This window comes from Camelina sativa, chromosome 17, assembly GCF_030686135.1.
Source record: "Camelina sativa cultivar CO46 ecotype springtype chromosome 17, ASM3068613v1".
Lineage (NCBI taxonomy): Eukaryota > Viridiplantae > Streptophyta > Magnoliopsida > Brassicales > Brassicaceae > Camelina > Camelina sativa.
In genome coordinates, this window is record NC_141896.1 from 35787586 (window position 1) to 35802024 (window position 14439).

Consider the following 14439-nt stretch of genomic DNA (forward strand, 5'->3'; position numbering starts at 1 on the left):
TTCAATTTCAATTTCAATTTCCCGAAACTGTTTGTTGCAGAGTACTTTTAAACTGATTAATATATATATGGACGACCTGATAATTAAGAACTCAGCTTAGTAACTCAGTTTAAGGCGTTTTTCGTATTTGTTGAGGACTGGTTTCTTTCTTGCTAGGGTTTATGCAATGTCTTGTGTGTCTTTCCTTACGACCAGGTGTCCTGAGCGCTGATGTGTATGCTAGATACTGTCGTCTCCGTGGCTATAATGCTATATATATATGCGGGACCGATGATTATGGGACTACAACTGATACCGTAGCTACCGAGACCAAAGCTCTTGAGGAGAATTGCTCCCCCGAGGAAATCTGTGACAAGTAATGCGTGTTTCTTTATTTCCCTTTTCATGCTACCATGTTCGTTTGTTTCTTTCTTTTCACTTTTGTTTTCGTTTTTTTGTTTTTCCTTAGGTACCATGCCATTTTCGTCTGTGACACTAACATATGTACTGCATATGCTTATTCATTTTGGCGTTCTCAGGCTGGTGCAGGACTGTCTTCTCTTGTTATAATTACTTTGATTACTTATGTTTTTTATCTACTCAAAAACAGGTCAGTCAAACAACACCCCGAATCTGCGACTCGGACCACCGGTTTATTGAGCTCCCTTTGCTGGAAGACAAGTTGGTAAAGTATATTATGGACACATCTGTCACTGAATCTTGGAGTAGAAATGCTATTCAACCCACAATGGCATGTCTTACGGACGGACTTATAAACAAATGCGTCTCACGGGATCTAACATGGGGACTTCCTGGCCGACATGAGACATATAAGGATAAAGTTGGAAACGACATCCCTTCCAGCCAATCTCTTACTTATGTATTAACACCATCAACTACTAATTCGAAATCGTGTGGTTATAGGTCTTCTACGTCTGGTTTGATGCTCCTATTGGATATGTCTCAATAACTTCATGCTACACATCTAAATGGGAGAAGTGGTGGAAGAATCCTGAGAATGTGGAGCTTTATCAGTTTATGGGAATAGACAATGTGCCGTTTCACACTGTGAGTATATACGATTTCTGAAATCTGTTTACCTCCACTGACTTGTTCCACCCGCTTTATGTATTTCTTCGCTCTTACCTGCATGTTCCTCCACTTGACCTAGCCTTTGTTTCTGTTCTAAATATCTTGTAAGACGCATGCTTCTGATATTTTTTGAGCTTTTATTTCTCTGACATCCTTGTTATAAATTTCCCACACGTAAGGATTTCTTGTCATCGTCTTAGGCATTATGTAAGCCACCCCCAGTCCTTGAAACCATTGCTATTTTGTAGTGCATATAAAAAAATTAGGTCTTTTGGTGATCGCTTCTCTGATGTCAGACTGTTTTTATTGGACGTGATTTGCATTTTCATGGTTGGCCCTTTTTGTCTTCTCTGAAGCTATCCTCAAGGTCTCCTTACGAGAGGTTTATATTTGTAAATTTTGCTGTCTGAACTGTCAATTTGTTTGGTATGCAGGTGATGTTTCCCTCTGCGCAGGTTGGTAGTGGGGAAAAATGGACACTGGTGAAGACAATCAGTGCAACAGAATATTTAAAATACGAAGGCGGTCAGTTGATGTTTCACCATATTTAGCTGAGTGATTTTACTTTAAACTATTTTTTTGTTTGCTTTTGCTTTTTCTGCCATTTACTTGTATGGGGTTTTTCAGGAAATTTCTCCCAGAGTAAAGGTTTTGGAGTGTTTGGTAATGATGTAAAAGATACAAATATCCCTGTCGAAGTATGGAGATACTACTTGCTGACCATAAGGCCTGAGGTAACTCATTGCTGCTACTTATTTTTATTATCATTCATCTGAATAGGCATGGATAAGTGAGTAGATGTCACCACCACTGACTTGTTCTGGGGATTGGCCATCTAGGTCTCTGACACATCATTTGAGTGGAAGGATTTGCAAGCGAAACTGAATAACAAGTTGCTGAGCCTAGGCAACTTTGTAAGTCGAGTTCTGGCGTTTATAGCAAAGCCTGAGGCTGCAGGTTGGTTATTTCTTTCCAAATTTAAGCATTGGGTGCTAGGTGTAGATGACTTTTGTGATTGACCTAGCTAATTTGAAATATGAGATGTGTGCATCATTCTTTTGCCAAACGTTAGCTCGTGATTATGCGACGTCGGTCCTTCAATTTTTCGTTTTGTTTTTTGCTCTGAAGAAAATTGGTAGTATAGAATGAGTATCTGGCTTGCAAGAGTCGACGGTATATTTATTCATCTGAGCGGGTATGACGGTCCCTGGTTAGACTTTTCTTGTTGTAAAGTAGTATGGCATGGAATGATCAACTTATTGGAGAACACATATCTGTAGATCAAGTGCTTGTATATATAATAAGGTCAAATGTTGCACTGGGCTTTTCTATAATATATTGAATTCCTTTAGAAACAACAGTAAGAATGCGAACAAGCTTGCTAGAATTCTGGTTACCTGCTTTAGTGCCATGACTTTTGCATACCTGTCTCTGATATTTCTCCTGTGAAGGTTATGGGTCTGTCATTCCTAATGCACCTGGTGCTGAATCTCATCATCGAACGAAATTACTGGGGCAAAAGGTTGGAGGACTGGTGGCAGAGTATGTCGAAGCCATGGAAAAGGTGATGAATAATTATTATGTGTACTTTTTGGTCTGGTATGGCTATCTGAGTTTCAGTGTTTGGTTTCTTATGTCCTTAATAAACACGTACGCCTTGAGTTTATTTGATGCAGGTTAAGATCAAGCATGGGCTGGTAACTGCTATGCTCATTTTGGGTCAAGGGATCCGATATTGGAGGATTGACAAGGGAGATAAAACTTCTTGTGCAGTTGTTGTAAGAACGGCTGCTGGTTTAGTACACCTTCTTGCACGATTGTTAGAGCCTTTCATGCCATCATTTTCTCGTGAGGTAGGTTTGATTTATTGTTGTGGAAACAGTACAGTTTTGAGAAGAAGGCCAAGCGTGTGATAATGATTAGTGTCTGTCTGTCTATTGCGTTTTTGTAGGTGTTTAAACAGCTTAATCTGCCTCCACATTTTTCCCTCTCTGACGAGAGAGGAGAGGTACTACAATCAAGTAGACCGTGGGATATTCTGCCTCATAGCCACAGGATAGGCACCCCGCAACCATTGTTCGAGAGATTGGTACAGTCTCTAATTTTATCCATTGAAAGCCGGGCTTGTTGTTTGTCTTTTATAATGCCATGTATAGCATTTGAATTATTTACCTTGTGAAATGGTATGATCGCAGACAGATGAAGAAGTGCGACTGTACGGAGAAAGGTTCGCTGGAAGTCTGTCTGGTGGACGTGCTAGGGATGCTGAAGCAACAAGACCGTCTCGTAGACGTTCCAGGCCTGTGGAAACAGCAATGCAGTATTATAGACGAGCTACGTCATCGTTTTAGGGCTTTCAAAATCATGGTTTTGAAAACCTACACGATGGTTTCAAATATGAGCATAACCAACCTCTCAAGTTTCTTCTTTGTTTTGGGTTGTTGAGTTTGTTTCTTTGTATATTACTTCTCATGTTACTTTATTAACCAGAACACAGTGAAGTGCTCATTGTGTAATCCCTGCTTACGGTGTGATGTCTTAATGGTTAAGAAGTGACAATAGATTAGTTTCTGACGAGAGTTACTGTGTAATCTCTGTTCATTTCAGTTCATGTTGTGTCAGTAAAATTGATCTTAATTACTTATGTAAAAGCTCTTGTTTTTTTAGGTTCATGGTTGAGATGTTGCAAATCCCAACTATGAACCTAAAAATGATGAAATGCATTTCATTTCATCATGGAATCGCTCATGTTCCACATTAGCTCTTTTTAGCTGTGGTAAACAATTTTCTCAGATAAACTTTCTCAAATCAGAATCTCAACTCAAATAAATTACAAATTATAACCAACCACTGCAAGTAGCAGACTTTTTCTTGAAACATAATCCCAAAAAAATACTATTATAAGGTTTGCTTAAACGAATATTTTTTCCTTAAAGCAAACATATTGTGGAAAACCACAAAGGATGCATAACATAACCAGTATTGAGTAAACTAACCAGTAAAGATGCATAGCATCGCTGGATGATCTCCTCTCCGTTGGCTTTCTGATAAACAATCTTCATGTATGTTCTCAACTTGCACATGACCCAGTTGGTTTGATCATTGCTCTGAAGTTGGAGGTTGGTGACATTCACATTAGTCAATTCCAGTAGGCCTCACCCAGATTTCCTAAGGAGTTCTTGGCGAAGTCTGTCTTGCAACTTAAGCACCCATCTGTCCAGTATCTCAAGCGACGTATTGGGAAATTCACTCTCAATACTGGTTATACTATGCATCCTTTGTAGTTTTCTGCAGTATGTTTGCTAAAAGGAAAAAATATTCGTTTAAGCAAACCTTATAATGGTATTTTTTTGGCCAAGTAACTGCTGGAAAGTGGTACAATTTATGATAAGCAACATGAATAGTTCTGAGATGGGTTATTGAGGGCATCTTTTGAAAGTCATAAGGTTGTCCGATCAAACTGAACCTTTTCCGTGGCTGGACCGAATGTGAAATTTGAAGTATTAGATGAATCCACTTTGTTATTGTTGTAAACTATAACAATTACTGAGATTATACTAAACTAACATAAATATAGAATATCATTTAAGAGTGAAAAATCAATATAACAATTACAGAATTGAAAAATAATTTGAAAACTAAAAAACATAAATAAATGGTTTTATAAGATAATTACAAAGTTTTACACTGTAATTTTGAAAAAAAAAAAAGTTTAGGAGGGAGCATATTTGAAAGGAGATATTGGAAAAGAGTTATTACTCAAAAATTCCTAAAAATTAATTTCAAAAATTTGAAAATATCTTTTTCTCTTTATTAAATGTACATTATTACTAACAACACTATATATATAATAATAATTTTTAATTTTTTTTTTCTTAAGGTGTAATAATACTATGTACAGTAAAACCTCTATAAATTAATAAAGTCGGGACCATGAAATTTTATTAATTTATAGAGGTTTTAATTTATCGATAAATTAATAATTATTAATTTATAGAGAGACTTTCCTAATTTGGTAAAATAATATTAAAAATAAGATTTAATCTTTATAACTAATATTTTATAAAATCAATTTCAATGAAAATAACAATTATCATGTTTTGAAGATAGCACTCAAAGATTTTTATATAGAAAAAATATTAAAAATGAACTCTAATAAAAATTAATGTGTAGATATATACATATATTTAGATAATTTTATATAATTATTAATTTATATTATTGATGGGACCATATATTTACAAAAGAGTTTCAAAAAAATTATTATTTTATTATATTATCGAATAGTATCCAAAATTACACTAGTCCCAATTTGGGACTGGAAAAATTTATTAATTTATAGAGATTATTAATTTACCGAGTATTAATTTATAGAGGTTCTACTGTATATAATAATATCTAATAATACTATGTTTCCACTTTATTAAACCACTATAATTTTTTTTTTCTTTTTATTTTTTTAAGAACAAAATAAATTATGCTTAAAATAAAATAAAAGAACATTTGTGTTAAAAAAATGAAAAAAATACATAATAATAATTTTGCATTTTATATGTAAATGTATATCTGTTTAAATGATTCTCAAATCTAGTCATTTTATAAGACAATTTATACAACCATACCCGGTTAATAACCTAGTTATTTATTAAAGATGATTGTTGTTCCCCAAGAAAGAAAGTGAAATATATTAAACTGAAGTTGAACTATAATGGGCCGAGAGGTTTGGGCCGAGGATGACGCATGTTGATGTTTGAGTTTGACTGATTCTGGTTTTCTTCTATTTATTTATTTATTTCTTGAGATTTTTCCACGTTTTTTTTAAAAAAATTGATCATAGCGAAAATACCATCTACAGACTACAGTACTCTGTATCTTCATTTTTCATCTCCGCTCCAAAACGGCGGCGTTGTGTGCATCTCTCCGCTCTCTCTGATTCTTTCTTTATTTGGTCAACTGGAGAAAACCCCCCAACACTAGAATTTGGCTTCACACTCAATTTTGCTTCTTTCCTTTGGTACTCACTAATTCACGCCTCCCCAATTTTCTCTTTTTTCTCGTGTTCTTAGGGTTCCCCTTTATCGAAATTTTTGGTTTTGTGATCAATATTGTCCCGCCATTGCATGTTGTTGTTGTGTTATGTCCTGATTCCTTTGTCTGGGTTTCTGAAATAATCTTCAATTGGAGCTTTTTGGTGATCGTCCATTCGAAATTGATGCCAAATCATCATCAAACATTACGCAAAAAGCCACCGCCCACTTGAAAGTTGAAACCTTTTTGGTTGGGTGATTATGATTGTTTTGTTTATTTCAATTTAGCAAATTACTTTCCAATATGCAAGTGATATGCTCAGCACCAAAGTATGAATCTTTTCTTTGTTTGATCTTATCTGTAAGCTCTTTACTGTTTTGGGTATGCGGATTAACATAGCGCTTTGTAATAAAGTTTATACATTTTTAGAGGATTACATTACTCTCTTGCGTTGCGTATTTCAGGCTGATTAAGAACTCGACCGCTTGGTTCTTCCGATGGATTCCGCTATTGATATCAGTTCAGATAGTGACGTCGAGATACAAGAAACTAGAACAAGGCCTCGTCTTCCCCCACCGTCTACTGAAGGTTACAGTTCTGACCTATTTAATTGTTGGTTTTGTTGTTGTTGTGAGGTTTGTTTTGGTAGCTTTTATGGAGTTGTTGATCTTGGTGCTGTGTTTAACCTAGCAGGATCTCATAGAAGGGCTCCCTCTACGCTGAGACCGCACTTTCTTGGTGGGAGTTCTTCTAGTGCAAATGGTCACACGAAAATGGGACTTACTAATCCTGCTTCACGCAATGGTTTTGAAGCTCTTAAAAGGACACATCCACCAGCCGTTAATCGACTTCCATTTCCTCCTAGACCTGACAATGGTACAAGTAACGGGAATGCGAGTCACTTTCGTGGGCATTATAGTAGTCCATCTGTGTCTACATCAGGCAACAAGAGTAGCATTGGTGATCGTTATAGTGGAGCACATGATGAGCTAGGCATTGTTCGTGTGACTAATGGCACTCGGATCCTACCTTCATCTATGGCTCATGGAACATCTGTGCCTCCTTCACATGTTAATGGTTTTAGTGAACCAATGCATAGGAATGGCATAGGTGAAGAGAGGAATTCGGAAAATGATGAGAGGCTGATCTATCAGGCTGCACTACAGGTACTCATCCTTATCTCAACTTTCTACTTGTGTGATTCCCATCTTTGTTTTCCTTTTGTGTTTTTATTCTGTGAACAACACACTTCTTTCTTTCTTTCTTTCACCAGCTGTGCGTTTTTAAACTTTAGTATATAAACTATTATGACAGTGGTAGTGACGACCATTGAATGACTGCAATAGGCTCCTTCCTTCCTTGTTTGTTATGTGTCAGAGATGAATAATAGGTTTTTTAGGTTCGGATGTTTTGACCGTGTGTGGAAGTGTTGTTTCCCTTCCTTGTATATTATGTTGTCTGGTGTTTTCGCAAAGTTGCCCTGCTGGTCTGGTATAATATATTTAATATATATATATATAGTTGGCAACGATATGAGATGTTGTGACAATCAAGTATGTATTTTCTGCAGGAACTGAATCAACCCAAGTCTGAGGTTGATTTACCTGCCGGTCTTCTTTCAGTTCCCCTTATGAGGCATCAGGTATTCATGTTTTGGTTCATCTTGCAGTATCTGTCAGAATTTTCTTGTGTACTAAACTCTGTTGTTTCTCAGAAAATTGCATTGGCATGGATGTTTCAGAAGGAAACTTGTAGTTTGCACTGTCGGGGAGGGATATTAGCTGATGATCAGGTTACTGTTAACCGGAAATCTTTTCCGCTAAACTATCTATGATTTACAAGGTTTCTCTCAAAGTCCATTTGGTCTACTGTGCAGGGCCTTGGTAAGACGGTCTCGACTATTGCTCTTATCCTAAGGCAAATGCACGAGGCAAAATTAAAGTCCAAGAATTCAAGTAATCAAGAGGCTGAACCGTTGGATCTGGATGCTGATGATGAGTCAGAAAATCCATTAGAGAAACCAGAGTCTAAGGCTTCAAATGATAGTGGTGCGAATGGTAGGTCAGGCATAAGGAAAGCCAAGGTTGAAGAAGCAAGTACTTCAACACAGAAATTTATCAGGAACAGACCAGCTGCTGGCACTTTAATTGTTTGTCCAGCAAGTGTTGTGCGGCAGTGGGCAAGAGAACTTGATGAGAAGGTTACTGATGAAGCCAAACTTTCTGTTTTAATATACCACGGCGGTAACAGGACCAAAGATCCTGTTGAACTAGCTAAATATGATGTGGTAATGACAACTTACGCTATTGTTTCAAATGAAGTTCCAAAGCAACCCCTGGTGGATGATGATGAGAATGATGAAAAAAATGCCGAAAAATACGGTCTCGCTTCTGGCTTCTCTGTCAATAAGAAACGGAAAATTGCAGTGGGTTCTACTAAGAAGAGTAAGAAAAAAGGTAAGAAAAATGCTGATGATACTTTGTCTGACCCTGACTTTGGTACTCTGGCAAGAGTTGGGTGGTTCCGAGTTGTACTAGATGAAGCTCAAACGATTAAGAATCATAGAACCCAAGTGGCAAGAGCATGTTGCGGTCTTCGAGCCAAAAGGAGATGGTGTTTGTCTGGAACACCGATACAAAATACAATTGATGATTTATACAGCTATTTCAGATTTCTGAGATATGATCCATACGCCGTGTACAAGTCATTCTGCCACACAATTAAGGGTCCAATTTCCAAAAATTCCCTTCAAGGTTACAAGAAGCTTCAAGCTGTTCTAAGGGCTATTATGCTGCGCCGTACTAAAGGTACTTTGACTATCTCACTATTGCTATAAAGTGGTTGGATTGGCGATGGACAGGACTTGATAACAGTGTTCTATGTAATGTGATTTTTCTGCCTATTTCTTAGATTCTTTATAATGAGATTAGTTGTGTGCCATTCTAATGATAGTCCCAAAGTTAAGTCCAGTTATAGTATTCAGTTTGTGCATTTTTCCATTTCATTGAAAAATTTCATTTTGCCCTGATCTTATGCTTTAGATGATTGATTTTCCATGTTACTCATATTATCTACTAACAAAGCTGTGTGCGGGTTTCTAATAATCATCTGCTGATCTGCGATCTAGGAACATTGCTTGATGGCCAGCCTATAATTAATCTACCACCAAAGACAATTAATTTGAGCAAGGTGGACTTTTCGGTAGAGGAGCGGTCTTTCTACAACAAGCTTGAATCTGATTCACGTTCTCAGTTCAAGGTGCTCTTTATCAGTTCATCCTTGGTTTATAGCTGTAACTAGCAGCTCGATATGATAAAAATATTACTTTGTGGTTATTGAGGAGTTTACATTGAAGAAAAATGTTTTTGCAGTGATTCCTGTCAAGTCTGTAAAACAATATTTTTTCTCTGCAGGCATATGCTGCTGCGGGAACTTTGAATCAAAACTATGCAAACATACTTCTCATGCTTTTGCGACTACGCCAAGCTTGTGACCACCCCCAACTTGTTAAAGGATATAACTCAGATTCTGTTGGAAAAGTATCAGAAGCAGCTGTTAAAAGACTTCCTAAGGAGGCTCGAGTTCGCCTGCTCAGTCGCGTAGAATCATCTCCCATCTGCTGTGTCTGCCATGTAAGTGCATAATAATTTAGGGATATAAGTAGAATCTCTTCAGGTTTTGCCACAATCTAGTCCTTAAGCTACTGGTTCTGATTTTGTTTACCCATTCATTTCGTCTTGTCTCTTTGCAGGATCCACCAGAACACCCTGTTATTACTTTGTGTGGCCATATATTCTGCTATCAATGTGTATCAGAATATATCACAGCGGATGAGAACACGTGCCCTGCGCCTAGATGCAGAGAACAGCTTGCACATGATGTTGTTTTCTCTGAATCCACCCTTAGAAGTTGCATTGCTGATGATTTGGGTTGTAGTTCTTCACAGGATAGAGGTCTTGAAAAAGCAGTTATCCAGAACAGCGAGTTTAGTTCATCAAAAATCAAAGCTGTTTTAGATATTCTACAGTCGCTTTCTAACCAAGGCAGTCCAAACTCAGCACAGAATGGTCGAATGTCTTCTTCCTCGCAGCCATATGACGATGATGATGTCACCATTGTAGAAAAAACGAGTCTGCACTCAACTCCTTCTAACCAAGGACCAATAAAAACGATTATATTTTCTCAGTGGACTGGTATGCTTGACTTGGTCGAGCTGTCTCTAGTTGAATATAGTATAGAATTTAGAAGACTAGATGGTACAATGAGTCTAATTGCCAGAGACAGAGCTGTGAAAGAGTTCAGCAACGATCCAGATGTAAGTCGTATGCACATCTTCAAAACTTTTATCTGAAATTGTTTTCTCCTACTCTATTTTTTCTTAGCGGTATATGTCCCTCTTTTTATCCTGAAACTCTCTAAACAGTGCAAGATTTCCTAAACAGGTAAAAGTGATGATAATGTCTCTAAAAGCTGGAAATCTTGGGCTGAATATGATTGCTGCATGTCATGTCATTCTTCTTGATCTTTGGTGGAATCCAACTACTGAAGATCAAGCTATTGATCGAGCACATCGTATTGGACAAACTCGACCAGTAACTGTAACTCGTATGACAATCAAAGATACTGTCGAGGATAGAATCTTGGCTCTCCAGGTATGCTCTAAGATCCATATATATTTCCTTGTAGTTGATACTTGTTTCCCCCATCAGTTTCTCATTTCTGGTTCTGTGATTTCTATTTATCATCAGGAAGATAAAAGGAAAATGGTTGCCTCTGCCTTTGGTGAAGATCATGGCGGAAGCTCTGCAACTCGGTTAACAGTAGATGATCTCAAGTATCTGTTCATGGTGTAGCCGTTTTTCTCTTCTTCCAGAATATTGATCATGAAGAAATCATGAGCTGCATTTTTGGTGTTCTTCTGGTTCACAGATTGAAAGCGAGGAAATATGTAAATACTTGTCTTCTTTTCATAGTATATACATCAAACTCTCTTTGGAGATTGCATGTCCTTATTGTAAACTAAATATATACAGTATACAACAAGTTAGTCATTTACATACATACATGACAAGATCATCTGCTTAAACTAAAATTTTGGTGTCTGCAAGAAGTTGGAGTTTTGTGAAAGCCATGAACATTACGTTGCCCTTTGAATGTGACTGTCTTGACTGGTTGACACGACAGTTAAGAAACTGAAAGTTAGTTATCCTCAGCTCAACAGGGATTTGGTTTGGTATCAAACCAAAATGAACCAACAAACAAGTACACTGCTGAAAACTCAAAAGGCATTATATGCAGAGGCAATAGAAGCATTTTGCTAAAACAGCATAAGGAGACAGAAAGTCACAATCACAAAACAACTACGATTGTGTCCCTATGTATACAAAAGAAAGGGACTCTGCTCATAAACAAAAGAGAACACAAAGTGTACATATCATTCATTCATGTTCTTTCACTTCCTGCATCTCCAAGCTGATACCGAGTATAGAGGTCGATCTTGCCAGCAAATCACAGCACACCCGCTCTCTTCTTTAATCCTATATCCATCAAAACCGCACCCTTGAAGCAATCTCCTTGCCTGCAACATTGCATAATAGCTAAGAGGAACGTTCCCAAAACCAGCCAAATCAATCCTCTGGCTCCACTTTTCAAGCTTCTCGTGTCTTTCTCTTCTCTCAGAACCCTCACAGGCTATGATGTTCTTGATCTCCTCCCCAAAGAGCATCTTCTCCACTTTGATCCTATCTTGAGATGTTCTTGGAACTTTTGTTTCCAAGCAATCAAACAATGCTGCGTAGGTGTAGAGTGATTCTAATAGCCTCTCCATAAGTGTGGAGCCGTTATGGTCTGAGTCTTGCTCAGTGACCACCATGACCTTTGGGGACAAACCCCACATTGCATTGAGGAAGCTATCAGTTCTTCCTGAACTATGTAGAGGCAAAGATGAGGCCGAGTCCCCGCTCGGGCTATACCCATTGTTGTTGCTCATCTCGTTCTCAGGTGCCTCAGCTGCAGAGCCATGGCTCATCATTAGAACTCTCTGCAAGTCAATTCCACTAGGGTTGTTCTGAAACCGTACAGCGCAGTTCTTTCTCATGAGATCATCATCCGAGGCCAAGAAGGTATGCAATTGAAGAACCGAGCTAACGGCTAAGGCCTCTCCTGTTTTAACCCGCAACTGTTCAACGTTTAAGCAGTCTAATCTACTCACAACTGGATTAAACTGAAACGGGATATCAAGTTTCTCTGCTTCCTCAATAAGTCTATGAGCCATTTGATCAAGCACTTCCTTCTGGTGATGAACACCAGTGATTCTCAAATGCGGTGGCCCTTCAGGCCTAGAGTTGAAAGCTTGAATCAAAGCAAGCCATTGAGCAGGCTCAGAAGCATCGAGATCAATCACATGAACCATCTTCTCTCCTTCCATAGCTTCGAGTATAGCTCGATTAGTGAGCAAGTAAGAGACTTTGAGTATCGGGAACATGTCAAAGAAGAGTCTCCTAACATGAATCTCCTCAGAGACATTGATGGTCCTTGTCTGAGTTGCGTGAAGAGCCTTGTAGAGACCAGGCCACGACTTGAGGATTCTATTAGCGAGAGCTTCGGTGAAGTAAGCAGCGATTCGCTGCATCGTGTCGCCGTCAGGAGAAGCGAGGTGAGAGAGCTGCTCGAGCGCTGCGTTAGCGTTCTGGAGGCTACCAGAGGCCACGTGGTTGGCGCAAGTTAGCAAGAGGTGGATTAAGTAGAGGCCACGCTCCTCTGGTTTGAGGTCTTTGAGACAATGAAACGGTGAGGAAGAAGCGAGGAGAGTCGGTCTGTTGAGGGACATAGTTGAGAAGACCTGAAGTGGTGATGAAGCTACAGAGGATGTTCCATTATCTTCTTGAAGCATAGCCACCATTGAAGGCCAAAAGCAACAACAACAACAAAGTTTTAATCCTTTTTAGGGAAAAAATAGAACTTTGAGAGACTCACGAAGAGAAGAAGCAAACCCAAGATTCCAAGTTTCTTTAAAGATCCAGAGAATCTGCAGTTTAACAAAAAGAAAAAAGGTTAAAGAACAGAGAGGAACTCTTGACTAGGGTTTGCAGAAAGTACACAACTTTAAACCTTTTAAATCTTGGGATTTTTTTTTTCTTTCTTTTATAAATACAGACACAGACACAGACACAGAGAGCTGAACTAAAACTGTCTGAATTTGATAACACAAAGAGTAAACTTACTTGCATCAATGGAAAGAACAAAATTCACAAGAATTTCGAAGAAAAATGTTTTATTTTTTTTGTTTGCTTTAAAAATAGGAAGGAAGGGGGTTGTTCTATTCTTCTCTCTATCTCTCTATCTTGTTATCTATCTAAGTCTCTGGTGGTTATCTTGTGAGAGTGTTAGCGTGTGTGTGAATTGTTCTTGTTTTTTTTTGTTTGTGGGAAAAAAAAAAAAATTAAAGAAAGAAAGAAAGGAAGAAAGAAAACACTAAAACAGAGGAGGCATTGTTCCTTTTGGCTGTACGTACCAGACAATGCGTGATAGTCGGTTTTGTCTTTTTCCTCTTTGTCTTTGTCTTTTTTTTTCCTCTTTCACATCTCCTCTACTCTACCACCACCTCCCTCTCTCAATCTCTTTGCTTTGTGTTAAGGAATTATAAAAAGGTTATCACATTTTCAATCCCACCGTTTAACTATATTTCTGTGTACTAACAACACGTATATTCAGATAGGAATATGTTTTTTAAAAGTTATATTCTGAGTGCGTTTACATAGCCATTTGAACAAAAACAAGAAAAAACAAAAAAGAGTGCGTTTACAGCCATTAAAGTGGTATTAACATCAACAAACGAATTGACTGAGTACTTAGCCCTATATGTTGCATTTTATTCTTCTTTTTTAATTTGTAAAGCTTGCAGGAGTTAGGCATATTGATCGGGTTAATTATATCTAAAATAAACTGTTTTGATATATTGGACTTATTATATAATATTTTTTTTTAATAAATATAATATTATACAATACATTTCTTAATCAAATCATATTATCATATACATATTTTCATTTGTTTAATTCTAGGCAAAAAAAAAATTTGGTCATTCGCTAATTTCTTATTTCTTGTTAATTAGATTTTTTACCATTTGTAAACCATTAGAGTCATCAATATTATAGGGGAAGTATCACCTAGAAATTTCTTGAAATCTATCTAACTTAAATTGTCTTGATATAGAGAAACTACCAAAAAGAAAAGGAAAAGTATTATTACTTATGGAGGAAGAAGAAGTTGAATTGTCATTATACATTTTGGAATCATCTTATAAATATATACATACAAGAATGCAACATATATGTCTGT

The 14439-nt window shown here is 37.4% G+C and overlaps 3 protein-coding genes across 8 annotated transcripts; 2 read left to right on the forward strand and 1 right to left on the reverse strand.

Annotated features, from left to right (window-relative positions):
* Positions 1 to 454: 454 nt before the first annotated feature.
* Positions 455 to 3669, forward strand: LOC104759911 (methionine--tRNA ligase, cytoplasmic-like). Its single transcript, XM_087494324.1, has 9 exons — positions 455 to 820; positions 904 to 1047; positions 1506 to 1596; positions 1699 to 1805; positions 1911 to 2028; positions 2523 to 2635; positions 2748 to 2924; positions 3023 to 3160; positions 3267 to 3669. The coding sequence occupies exons 1-9, from the start codon at positions 482 to 484 to the stop codon at positions 3420 to 3422; spliced, it is 1383 nt and encodes a 460-aa protein (XP_087350450.1). The 5' UTR covers positions 455 to 481; the 3' UTR covers positions 3423 to 3669.
* Positions 3670 to 5869: 2200 nt separating this feature from the next.
* Positions 5870 to 11191, forward strand: LOC104758350 (helicase-like transcription factor CHR28). Of its 5 annotated transcripts, none has more exons than XM_010481190.3 (11): positions 5870 to 6085; positions 6564 to 6687; positions 6793 to 7265; positions 7670 to 7741; positions 7814 to 7891; positions 7976 to 8906; positions 9227 to 9357; positions 9513 to 9731; positions 9851 to 10414; positions 10542 to 10751; positions 10848 to 11191. In XM_010481190.3, exons 2-11 carry the CDS (start codon positions 6597 to 6599, stop codon positions 10950 to 10952), a joined length of 2874 nt encoding a protein of 957 aa, XP_010479492.2. In that variant the 5' UTR covers positions 5870 to 6085; positions 6564 to 6596; the 3' UTR covers positions 10953 to 11191. The 5 variants fall into 5 exon arrangements, with proteins under 5 accessions (XP_010479492.2, XP_010479494.2, XP_010479497.2 ...); XM_010481192.2 differs by having other exon boundaries at positions 5923 to 6428; XM_010481195.2 differs by having other exon boundaries at positions 6039 to 6353.
* A 183-nt stretch (positions 11192 to 11374) lies between these two features.
* Positions 11375 to 13806, reverse strand: LOC104758351 (scarecrow-like protein 3). 2 transcript variants are annotated; one of them, XM_010481197.3, is made up of 2 exons: positions 13613 to 13806; positions 11375 to 13126 (listed from the first exon to the last, which is right to left on the reverse strand). In XM_010481197.3, exon 2 carries the CDS (start codon positions 12998 to 13000, stop codon positions 11552 to 11554), a length of 1449 nt encoding a protein of 482 aa, XP_010479499.2. In that variant the 5' UTR covers positions 13001 to 13126; positions 13613 to 13806; the 3' UTR covers positions 11375 to 11551. The 2 variants fall into 2 exon arrangements, with proteins under 2 accessions (XP_010479499.2, XP_010479498.2); XM_010481196.3 differs by having other exon boundaries at positions 13323 to 13717.
* Between the last annotated feature and the right edge of the window lie 633 nt (positions 13807 to 14439).